General features: G+C 40.1%; 1 protein-coding gene across 1 annotated transcript; it reads right to left on the bottom strand.

The window, feature by feature from the left end:
• Positions 1 to 2,532: 2,532 nt before the first annotated feature.
• lhx6b (LIM homeobox 6b) lies at positions 2,533 to 9,629 on the bottom strand. The gene is made up of 8 exons (XM_070904417.1): positions 9,496 to 9,629; positions 8,747 to 8,878; positions 8,226 to 8,347; positions 6,055 to 6,275; positions 5,227 to 5,327; positions 5,039 to 5,134; positions 3,599 to 3,770; positions 2,533 to 2,615 (listed from the first exon to the last, which is right to left on the bottom strand). The coding sequence occupies exons 1-8, from the start codon at positions 9,496 to 9,498 to the stop codon at positions 2,533 to 2,535; spliced, it is 930 nt and encodes a 309-aa protein (XP_070760518.1). The 5' UTR covers positions 9,499 to 9,629.
• Positions 9,630 to 12,108: the final 2,479 nt, after the last annotated feature.

The raw sequence follows: 12,108 nt of genomic DNA, 5'->3' as shown, positions 1-12,108 counted from the left end.
ATTTCCCAAATGTCAGACAATTCCTTTAAGCTTGGCTGTTTGTAGGATAATTAGTTTGGAAATAACTGGCCTGAGATCAGTCTTCAGGTCCAATTTTCAACTCCATGTGTATTGGTTGGGTTATCCTTTCAAGTAGAGCTGAAACAATTTGTCAATTGATCAATAAGCTGTATTTTGATATTATAAAATATAAAAAGAATCCAGTTCCAGCTTCTTGATGCGATAGTACATTTAACCTCTTTAGGTCTTTGGGCTGTTGGTTGGACAAAAAAGCAATATGAAGGCATCACCTTGGGCATTAGAAAATTGTGATGTTTTTTTTTTCTCTCATCTTTCTACAGAGCCAGAGTACTATGCAGATATTATATATTTTTTTGCATTCCAGCTGATCCAGGAACAGTTAGTGTGTTGGTCCAGTCCAGTTATGATACAGTGCCAGTTTAGGGAAGCTCTGCAGATATTACAGAAAGGAGATGATGTGACACTTTTCATGATGCATTTATTGCTCATTACTCCTTTCAAAAGGCCGAGTTGCGACAGTAAACAGCCACTGGCTGTGAGCACAGCTGCAGCTGGCTGTGCCGGTTGAAGCAGCAGCAGAGATGGTTATTGCTCGGGCTACGGCTGCATTTGTGGTTGAATCTGTGATGCTATGGATATGGCTATGGTACTGTGACTTCTTAACATTAGCCAAGAAACACCGTTAAGCCACAAGGGATTTGTTTTCGATCAGATATGACAGATTACCAGGAACACCACAGGAGTTCAGGAATACAGCAGCTTCAATACTCAGCCAGCACAACCACGTCAACTCACTGCACAGACACGACCGCTGCATGTTGTTAGTGTTACACCCATTATGAACTAATATGTCACTGGCATAATGACAACAACCAAAGCAACAGGCAAATCTGACAGCCTCTGTCAAAGAAAAGTAAAATTTGCCATTTTAAGGTGCCACAATCACTGGGGATAGGACCAGGCTAGCTGTTTCCCCATGTTTCCAATCTTTTTGCTAAGCTAAGCTAACCTGCAGCCTTATGTTTGATGGATGTGTGAGAGTGGTATTGATCTTCTTGTCCAACTAATTCTTTCCAATAAAGCAGATAAGCGTATTTCTATTTCTTAAAAAATGAATTTAAGTGATATTTATCAACAATGTTTATGTATGTTTTGTGTTTATGTAATTTCATCATCAGATGTTTTTAAACTCACAGATCCTGTATCAGTTGGACTGTAAATTCAACCCTTGCCAGTTGCTCTCAGGATTGTGAAACTAGAAGTGCATGGGCGTGTCACACTCATGCATCTACTACAGTGAAAAAAAAAAGGCTCATTGATCCAGTTTGGAAAATCCAGATCTAATGATATCCTTTAACTCAAAGTATCCCATTCATTCTTCCCATCGCAGCTCCTTAAGTGCTGTCAATCAATGTAACAACTGTAGATAATCTGCGTTAAAAGGCCTCACAAAAGCCAACAAACTGCCCGATCAATGGCCACGCTCTGAGTGAAAATGTCATCTCAAATATTCGTTTTCACAGAAGGATTGATCACATGTTCCTATTAAGAGTAAATTGGAGATGATGTGCGGGTTTGTCGCAGGATATTGCTCTCAATAACAGGTTACAGGAGGTACTTGGCCTCTGATGGGCGACCTTTTGATTTTTGTAGTCCCTTAGATCTCTTAGTGTAGAAAAAGTGATATAATGTGTTTCCAGCGGAGATGCAGTCACGTTTCTCTGTAATGTCTTTGAAAATGTGTGTTTGTTCTGACATTTCCAGCCGCACACACATATAAAAACACTCTCCCTCTTGTTCTCTCTGCATGAGTAAATCAACCTGATCCTCGCTTATTAAAACACTAACATAACAGCTTTGATACATTTTTATTAAACTGTAGCAGTATTTACAATGTACAATCACTGAATTATTCAATTTCAAGACACATTTAAAAGTGCTTTTTTTTAAAAGTGAAGTTTTGTTCTGAATAAATAAGAGTTTCCATTTTCTGACAACAACACAACAACAAACAACAGTGAAGCTGCAAATGTGCTCATCACCGACACAAAAACAAAATGCTGAGGTTTTACTGTAATACTGCTACAACACTCCGTTTTTCTTCTTTTTTTGAGAGCTCATATGGCAGCAATTTAATTAAAATATACCTTGTATGAGTGGGTAAACAAAAGGAAAAAAATCCTGACCTGATACAATGTTTTGTGTCCCATCAAAAAGAGAAAAAATGAAATAAAAGTGGTCTTCTTCTCTGCATCATAAAAGCAAAACAAAATATTAAAAAAACTCCCATGTTGGCGTGGAGGCGGGACTTTTCTCCAAACACCATAGTCTGCTGTCTTTAAAAGACAAGTTTAGCTCAGCAGCGTCATCGCGAAGAATCCGACTGATTGAAAACAGATCGTCGAGGTCCCTGCTGCCTGCGGATTAGACCCCCAAACAGAGCAGATTACTGACAGTACGTCCCAAAGGATTTTTTCAGAGTGGTGACGCCGCTAAAGTAGACACAGGAGGTCAACGGCTGATGGGGAGCTGTGGTAAAGAGATGGACGGGTGGGTCAAGTGGCCCGGGGCGGCGAGGACGGAGAAGGGATGAGCTGCACGAAGAAGACAAGAGAAACAGCATGAGTCTGGGGAACATTGTGAACATGTTACTGTAATTTAATAAACATGCTGCTGATCAGGGATAAAAACTCCTAAAGCATCCAAATGATGAGTTAAGCCACAGAGACAGACTCTGCAGATTCCTTTCAAAGTAAAGGAAAGAGATTCAGAATATATTCAGAATACATGTTTCTAAAACTGCATAGTGTTTCAAACTTAGGTTTTCAACTCTTATCCCAATGTCCTTTGTAAATCCTTTCAGTCAAGCCATTTGTACTTATAGAGTCAAAAATCACAAGTCAAACATTTTCCTCAAAGGGCTGTACAATCTGTACAACATACAATGTCCCTCTATCCTTAGACCCTCGATTGCGATCAGGAAAAACTCCCTAAAAAACCCTGTAAAAGGAAAAAAAGGAAGAAACCTCAGGAAGAGCAACAGAGGAGGGATCCCTCTTCCTTTACTGTACTTTGTATGGTTTTCCTTACAGCAGTGACAAACTGTGTGTATTTTACTTTTTTATGTACTCAAAACTGCACAGCCCATCTACACACCAGACCAATAATTAAGTAGCCAAAAGTACTCATGATGGAAAAAGGCCCCTGTGATTGTTGTACTGTACTTCAAGTAAAATCTTAATCTGTAAAATAACTACTAACCACAGCTACCTGTCGTGGAGTTAAAAAGTACATTTTCATTATAAAGTATCATGAAATAGAAATACTCAAGTAAAAGTACAATAATAATACTTGCGTAAATGTACGTACTGTGTTACATTCTACCACTGCATTTTGTATGATGTAACAAATAAAACCTTTTAATGACTCAATATACAAACTGATGATTAAAAACTGTAATCGAAGCCTTTAAAGCAGTGTGTGTCATTCTGCTTTTAAAAAAATATATAATTATCATGTGTGTCAATGGACAAACATCTCTAACACAGTGGCCCCAACAATAAGACCTGCCACTCACTGTCCAGGTATCCGTGCAGGGCCAGTAGATGTGGTCGGTCCGGGCTGCTGAACGGTGAATAGTGGATATCGTCTGGCAGCGATGGAGGCATCCTGGACAGCGGAGCGCTCTGAGGGAAGCTGCTCTGAGGCGGCTGCTTTTTGTGTCGCGCGCGGCAGTTCTGAAACCAAACCTGGGAAACATTACAGATGATGTGAACGTGCAGCGAGCAGCGGGAAACATACTGAACAACAACACTGTGGAAGACGAGGTTTGACTGTTGTCCTTCTCACCAGACCTCAATTGGTTATTTGTTTGTTTGTCAGTGCCAGAGAAACCATTCCAGTGTGGTGTGGCAGGATTTTACCCTCCAGCTTAACCCTTAGAGTTTCAGTCTTATTCCTTCAAATATGGATGTATTGCACATTTTAGATTATTCCTTTGAAAATGAAGATTTATGTGACGAGAATAGTTGCAGTTAAGATTTATACTGGATTATATAAACATGTAGAATTTAGGTTTGCCTATGAAACATTTTTACAAAATACATTTTATAAACTATGAAGGTGTCAAATATAATAGCTCATTACAGAACAGCAACACAACTGAGTGTAGTGTAAACTGTGAGGTTTTTGGTGAAACTGACACGAACTATGAGCTCACAATGAATAAAACTGGTGAAAATTGATCAAGTGCAACAACAAAGACTTACTCAAAGTAACTTTTACTCAAGTTTTACTCAAATCAAATCATGTCACATTTTTTTCTCACTTCAGTTTTGCACTTAGAATATGAATAGTTCACTAAAGCATCATAACCAATAAATAACAGGCAATTATTTAGTGAACGGAGAATGGGACACAACCAAAAATGATACTCAATGCTTGGATCACTATAACAACATGCAAAGAGGAGTTACAAGCAACTGTGACGGTTCACTTTGTCCATAAGGACCAGGGCTACTTGATTGACAGCAATCAGTTTGTGCGCAAGCGATGCCGGCGTCCGAAACTGCTAATTGTCTTCCTTTAATTGTTCAGGGTGTAAGTGTTTAAAATGGTCTAAGTAGTCTCAGTAGTTCTCAACCTGGGGGTCTGGACCCTCATAAATCTGAGGGATCCCAAGTTGATTATCAAAATGTAGTTTTTTCTTCCTTTATTTTGAAATACTGGATACTTTGTCTCATCTGGTGTCTAACACTCCTTTAATTTCAGAAGGAAAGACGTCCCAGGCAGACAACATTTTTACAATTTTAAGATGTTACAAGCAGCACCGTTAGGACTCACTAGTCTAAATGTGTTTTCAGAGATTACTCCACCCCGCCGTGATGAACTCTGGAGATAATTCTCTGGATTTAAGTGGATATTTGCCTAAAAACCTTAATTATCTCACAACCCCCACTGGTCTGATAAATTTAAAATAGCATCACAGTGTATAATCTTAAATTTAATCATTTCCTACCTGTATGACTCGTCTGCTCAGTCCCGTCATTTCTGCCAGTTTCTGTAGAGTCTGAGCATCAGGGTTGTTGTCCTGAGCAAACTGAGACTGCATCACCTGCGAGGAAACACTGCCTTCAGTCATGAACCCACACACACATATACAGACACAGGTAATACACACACACACACGAGCAGAGCAGACTCTACCTGCAGTTGCTCAGCAGTGAACGACGTCCGCGCCCTCTTGGCTGGTTTTGGTTGGCAGTCCTGATCAGAGGGCAGCGCTCCTTCCAGAGTCAGTCCTGTGCCTTTAAGAGAGCACAGTCACAGCAGGTCTGACTGACACTTCACTCATTATATCGTGAAGTTTCACAAAACAAGGTAGTTATAAGTTTACAGGCCAGTTTTGTTTCAGGTCAACTCTGTGTCATAAAATCCAAACAATCCGTGTAACATAATTAAAATGTTTTCCTGCCAACAAACGAGTGTGTTTGAACCATTATGGCCTACGTTTTCCTCACCGACAGCTCAGCAGAGAGCAGAGACCATTAGAGAACGTATTATCGTGTGAAAAATGTAGGAAATAACAAAGTTCATTTGACTTCTGCTTACATGATGAACTGAGTGTGAAATATTCCTTCATAAATGTTGTTTCTGCCTCTCCCCCCCCCCCCAGCTTGTTGTCTTCTAACTGTGATTGTTTTTGTTGGAACTCCTCAAAACTCAAGTTCAGTTAACCGTTCAGCAGGTCAATCATTTAGTCTCACATTGGGTGGACAACTGCTTTTCAAACCCTCAGATCTTTATCTTCAAATCAAGAAGTTAACAAAGATCAAACGTTGGTATTTCATGTTGAAATTAAAGCACTAGGAAATCTAGAATTGTATGTTTTGATGTAATGACGCATCCTTGAGAGGAAGCTTTTGAGCTCAAGTCATCAAGAGTTGGCAGAATATTTTGTTCCACTGAGGCCCTGACTCTTTACATATTTTTGCTGGTAATCGTCAGAGATACATCTTTGACAATGTCTGTTACCGTTTTCGGCAGCTCTGCGGAGGTTGTCCAGCATGATGTCATAGTGGCTGCGACAGAGCACCCTGCCCTCCACCAGGCCGAACTCCTCCCCGGTGGACAGCTGCCTCTTACAGGAGAAACAGGCGAAACAGGCGAGGTGGTAGACGCTGCCCCGAGCCCGCCGCACCCAGTCACTGGCGTACACTTGCCGGCCACACTGGGCACACTTAGTGCCGAACCTACTGTGAGAGAGAAGGAGATGGGCGGGTGAAGGTCAGCTACAGGTTACAGAGGTTTTTTCTGCATGTTCTGCTTCACCTGCAAAATATCACTGTGAGGGGTGGGGGGCTTTTTCATGTCTGTGCCCAGGAGCCCACTGGCTCATAATCCATCCATGCTACTTCTAAATTACTGTTGGAAAGAATCATGTGTACTTTTACTGCCTTATCTTTGATTGATGTTTATTTCCAGTGTATTTTTGCAGAATATTATAATGACACATTGTAACCTGTAAATCTATGAAAGATTCAATCATTTTCTCTGGAAAATATGTGTCAGTTCCATCAGTCTGTATGTAGCCTGAGAGGTAAAACCCAGGGCAAAACAGTTCTTAAGTAACTCACTGCTGCTTGTATTTATTGCAGTGAGCCCTGGACATTGACTGAAGGAGACCTTGATGACTGCATCAACATTTTTGTCAACTCAGACCTCCTCTCACCTGGACTTTGGTAAACGCTACAGTAAGAACACAAAGTTTTGAGTCATTCTAAAACTGGGATTTTGAAAAAGTGAGGGAGAGAAATTCCTCCCATCCACCAGTGGAAAGTACGCTCTGTCTGGGCAACAAGGTTTCCATGTGTTAAGTTCTTATAGATTTTGATGCTGGGTCCCTCTACGAGACAGGACCATGAAATTAGCAAATAACGTAGTTAATTTGCTACATCAGTGATGCAAATTTCCTAAGAAAATTGCAAAAAATCAAATTACCAAAACATGCAGTGGGATGTTTAGGGCAGTTCTGTAATCTAGCTGTTTGATCTGATCTGATCTCAGGCAGCTGTTGTAAAAGTCTGATGGGTGTGAGCAGATAGAAACACAGTGGTAATTTTTCACAGTCTGAGAATTCATTTCAAAGACGTGGCTTTGCTGTGATATATTCGTCTGAAAGGATCTTGCAGACCAAAAGCCCCATTATGGCCCATTATGCAGAACATATTTTCCACTGAGCCAAATCATGTTGTACTTGAGTCCAACGTTGATTTTGGAGAGCAAAGATCAATTAGCTGTAAAAACACACAGAAAAATAAACCAAATTATGTCCAATAATTTATCACCTGGACAGAATAATATTTATCATCATCAGTCATTCTTCCACCTTTCACTGGAAATTTATTTTTTCATTTTTCATTTTTATCAGGAACAAGAAGAGAAGCATCGAAGCGTCATCTCGCATAGAAACAATTCGGCAATGGTTTCCAAAAATATTTACTGGTGTTATTTATATGCAACAACAGGAAGGATGCTCCTCAAATATTGAATTAAAAGCATAAGGGCTCTTTTACAAGAATTTAGGGGATTAAAAAAAATATCAAATATCGTCAGTATCAGTATGTTGGTTTGCGCAGACGCAGTTCGACAGCTGGGGAATATTTACAAAAACGCTCCGTTCATATTTTTCATTTGTCTGTTTTTTCGAGGCTGTTATTGTCTTAATTTCTTTGTTTTTCAAAAACTCAACAAATGCAATTTAAGACATCTGCAATTAAAGGAACTGGCCTCGAAACTACACAGATGAACCATGTGACTTGATATCTATTTTTCAGATTAAAATACATCGACATGGCGAAACAAAGCCACCGAGAAAAACAAGAATCGAAATAAAATAAACATTTGAATAAACTTGTTTCGCTAAATTAATTAATGTAATTTCGGTAATCCACAAATTCGAATTGAACTCCACTCAAAATATGTGAATTAATTCAGTCCTATTAATGAAAATAAACACATTTATTTCAAAATGATAACATCATAACTGAGTTAAGCTGTGGTACTTTATTGACCCTTTTCTTTTCATTGATGATTTAAAAATAAAAGCCTGTAAGATTGTGCGTTATAGAAACGCTCGCGTTACAAAATAATCAGTGAACAGCTGCAAAAACACAAAATAGCACAAGAGCAAGAACAGATCTTACCTGAAATAATCCAGTTTGCAGTAGATTTCTTTGTTTTTAACGTAGCAGCTGTTGTGTTGGCGCAGAGACGCTCTGCAGACTGAACACTCCAAACATCCCAAGTGCCAATTCAGGTTGTTGACCTGTGGAGATTAAAAACAAATACAATCACACTTACAGAATAATGCACGTCTGAGTGTGTGTGTGTGTGTGTGTGTGTGTGTGTGTGTGTGTGTGTGTGTGTGACCGATAATCAATGCAACGAGACTCTCATCAAGATGTGTAACAGCGTGCCATGAATCTTATTTCCCCTAAAGTGAAGTAAAAACTCCATAAAACTTTTCTGTGCAGAAAAAAAAGAAAGACAGAAGCTTTGAGAAGAAAATGTCACTAAATAAAGGAGTAAAATTATCCCCACGTCAACCTTATTTTGTTGAGATCAATCTGCGGTGTAAAGACAAAAATAAAGAATGAAAGAAAAGCTACAAACCAAATTAGGAGACGAAGCTTCGTGGACATGTTTTATGCTCGTTATTTCTCACCTTCAGCAGGTATCGGTCATGGATCTCCATGCCGCAGCTGGCGCACTGGTTCTTGGCCGCCGGAGGAGAGCAGAGACAGGCGGCCTCCGACGGACTAGACTCACCGGACTCCTTCTTCACCTCCGACTTAGACTGCGTCAAAGAAAACGGTTTTATACCAAAGAGAAGACCACGTTTCATCATCTCTTGCTTTTTATTTTTAAGAGTAGAATAAAAACAATAGTCCCTGAAATATTTCAAGCCTAATCAGTGATGTGGTGGAAACATGAAGACCCAGTCCTGGAAAAAAAACACTGATATAATATATATATGATATAATAACCTGATTACCAGAAAAACGTTCTCCAGTGATTCTATATGTTTATACATTCGCTATTAACTTAATTGTTCATATATCCGCACGAGTTATAATAATTAAAGTTTCATTATATATTTTACACAAAGATTAATCTCAGCCTGAAAATATTGCATTATGTGAATTCTAATCTTCAAATTAAAAGTGGTTATATTGAATTTTGGTGGCTTTACTCTCCGCGACATCCCTGATCAAGAATGCATGCAGCCTTTAGGTTCAGTTCAGTCTCCTCTTGATTAAACCTGAGGCGATACCAGAGTCCTGCGAAGGTTATCCCGCATGCTCAAAGTTCAGGAAGAGAGCAAGAAGAGGGATCAACGGACCCTTACGCGATTTGAAAGACAAAGAAATCAAAAGGATGCAAACCAAACTCGCCCAGATGTTTGTGACTCACCATTTTCGGGTCTTGAACGCTGCCTATTTGGAGAGAAGATGGAGCTTGCTCTGCGCATTACGCATCTCTGCCCCAGCCCACACTATATCCGGTCCAAAACAACGAATAACAGTTTCTCCTGCATTTAAACCCTGGCAACAAAAGAAATTTTGATGCAATTAGAAGAAAAAAAAAACCCTATATATGATCGATCATTCTTCTTGTGCGCAATGGGAGGCTGTATTCCCATGCAATCAAACACCGTGAAAAGAAAGGATGGCACTATATCTGCAATTAGCGGTGGATTGAAATGCTTCGCTTGATAAGTGGCAACCCGAGTGTCAATTTCATCTGGCAATCAAAAAAAAAAAACACCCGACCGAGCCACCAAGCTAAGGCAGAAAAAAAGCGGCGCATCCTAATTTCAATAGCTGTATAATCGAAAATCGAAAAATCTCCAAAGTGAAGAGGCTCAATTGGAGATCGGTCTATTCATAACAGACAATGTGCAGAAAGTGCAGCTGATCTTGAGGCATAAAGGAGCTTGATTGTCTCGTTCTCGTGATGGACCCATTTAAGTACTTGAGGCTCCCCTGGGTGATTACAGCTGCATTCATAAACTGCCAAAAAATCTGCGTTTGGGTGGCAATCCGGAGTCCGTGTTGTCCTTCATTTTGTGGAAATTAACAGCAATGCAAGATTATGTTAATCACCAGCTACGGTATAAATATTGGATGCAGTGAAATAAGAAGAGATGGCCTATGGGAATAAAACAACATATACTTCATACATGGGAAACCTTCCAAAAGCAGCGAAAACATCGTCCAATAAAAGTTTTTCCAGAACATCACAGGCAAAATATCCAGATAATTCCGTGGGACATGGTTCTTTAAACAGGCACTTCTCTTTCTTTGTCTTCAACGCAAAAAATAATCCAACTTCGTTAACTTTGTGAGACTGGGAATCACACCAGTGGCACCATGTGGCACCTCCCGGACGACAGACTCTGCTGGTTCCGCGGTGGTTTCTTCTCCCCGCCTCGACTCGAAGTTTACACCCAGTTCAGTCAGACAGGATGTGATGCTGCCCATTGGACCGGCAGACCCGGGTTTACCCTCCTTTCTGTAGGCTCGCAAGAGTATTTAGGGCTTGAATTCATTAAAAAAGAAAAAAAAGATAATCAGTAAAAAAAAAAAAAAAAGAAATCCGTCTGGAAACACCCACCAATTCACTTTGATCATTTCTCTTTTTTTCTGAAAATGATGGTGAAGGCCAGAGTTAGTTTGCTGATTGCAGAGTGTTGGAGGGTAAAGAGGTGTTAAAGATGATAATGATGCGAGCTATGTACTGCTAATTATCCATCATATGAAATGTATTCTTTCTAAGTGCTGTTTTATCCATTTCCCTTCCCTGTTTAGTTTTCATGCTTTTCAGATGGCTCAAGAAGGGAGCCTAAAGGACGGGGTCACGGTTTTTCCAAGTCTGTCTTGAAACAACAATCACATGCACATGGGACAAATACTTTCACTGCAACTTCGAGGGCTGAAATGTTCACATCCAAAACACAGTAATTACAATAAGTAAGTCATTACACTGATGAGTCAGTTTTAGCTAAAGATATGTTGGACTCATGTATTTGAAAACCCTTCATGTATTCTTAAAGATCCCCTCGAGACTTGTTTTAAGACATTTAAAAATACTCTGGAATCATTTTTTTCTGATGATGTGGCATTTCCACAAAAAAAGGTAGATTACCTGTAAGAATTCCCAGAATTACACATACTGCCTCTCCCTCATTAAAAATGAAGGATCTATGCAAATAGTTTCCATTTCAAAAGTTTAACTGCTGGACACGAGATGACGAAAGTCAATTGTCAGTGTATTTGACCAGGAGGCTTCAAGTTTCAATGATCGTTGTGATACGTACACACGTTTAAAGGAGCAAGAATTGGCCACCTGTTGAATTCATACTCCAAACAAATAGGGGACAGCATGATGATGATCAGCGTAACCGCTAACTGCTAACTGTAGCTGCTTAGCTCAGTTAGCCATGCAGCTAGCAGTCCTATAGCTAGCTGACTCTGCCCAGCCTCAGCACTGGAATGGGAACCAAAACCGGAGCCAGGTGAGCGGGCAATGGAACCGGGCTCAGCAGCCTGCCAGTAAACACGGCCGGACCGGGACCAAACACAGCCTCCGAGACCGACAGGAGAGGCGTAAAGCGGGAGAGCAGTTAGCGCCCACCTTCGGAGACCCCACGGGGTCAGCCCCGGGGTGCCAGGAGCCAAACCACCCCTGTGTTGTCGGGACACTACAGTGACTCACTATCGCACCTTGAGGTACAAAGTGGTATTACGAGACAGGAAGGGCCAAGGCTAGCTGGTTAGCATGCTAACTTTAGTAGATATCTACTAAAAAAAAAAAAACGAACTTGTTCCTACTGCACATACATGAAGAGAAAATGCTGTTTGTTGCGTGATTTATAGGTGAGATTGAAGATGAATTTCATGTGTTATTAGTTACATAATCATTTAGGGACATATTTTTTTAGTAAAATTAATTCTTCTTCAGGTTGAGTTTTGGTGACAGATTTTATTTGTACAGACAGAAGATAAAGTTCGTTGATAGTAATTT

The sequence above is a fragment of the Enoplosus armatus genome, chromosome 4 (genome assembly GCF_043641665.1).
Source record: "Enoplosus armatus isolate fEnoArm2 chromosome 4, fEnoArm2.hap1, whole genome shotgun sequence".
Taxonomy (NCBI): Eukaryota; Metazoa; Chordata; class Actinopteri; order Centrarchiformes; family Enoplosidae; genus Enoplosus; species Enoplosus armatus.
This window is presented reverse-complemented; position numbering and strand designations above follow the sequence as displayed.

What these genes read in the sequence shown, in the direction of transcription:
- lhx6b (XM_070904417.1), bottom strand. An exon ending in TGCAAACTGGATTATTTCAG is followed by an intron (nt 6,276 to 8,225) that starts GTAAGATCTGTT and finishes TCTCTCTCACAG; the next exon opens with TAGGTTCGGCACTAAGTGTG. An exon ending in TCACTGCTGAGCAACTGCAG is followed by an intron (nt 5,135 to 5,226) that starts GTAGAGTCTGCT and finishes GTTTCCTCGCAG; the next exon opens with GTGATGCAGTCTCAGTTTGC.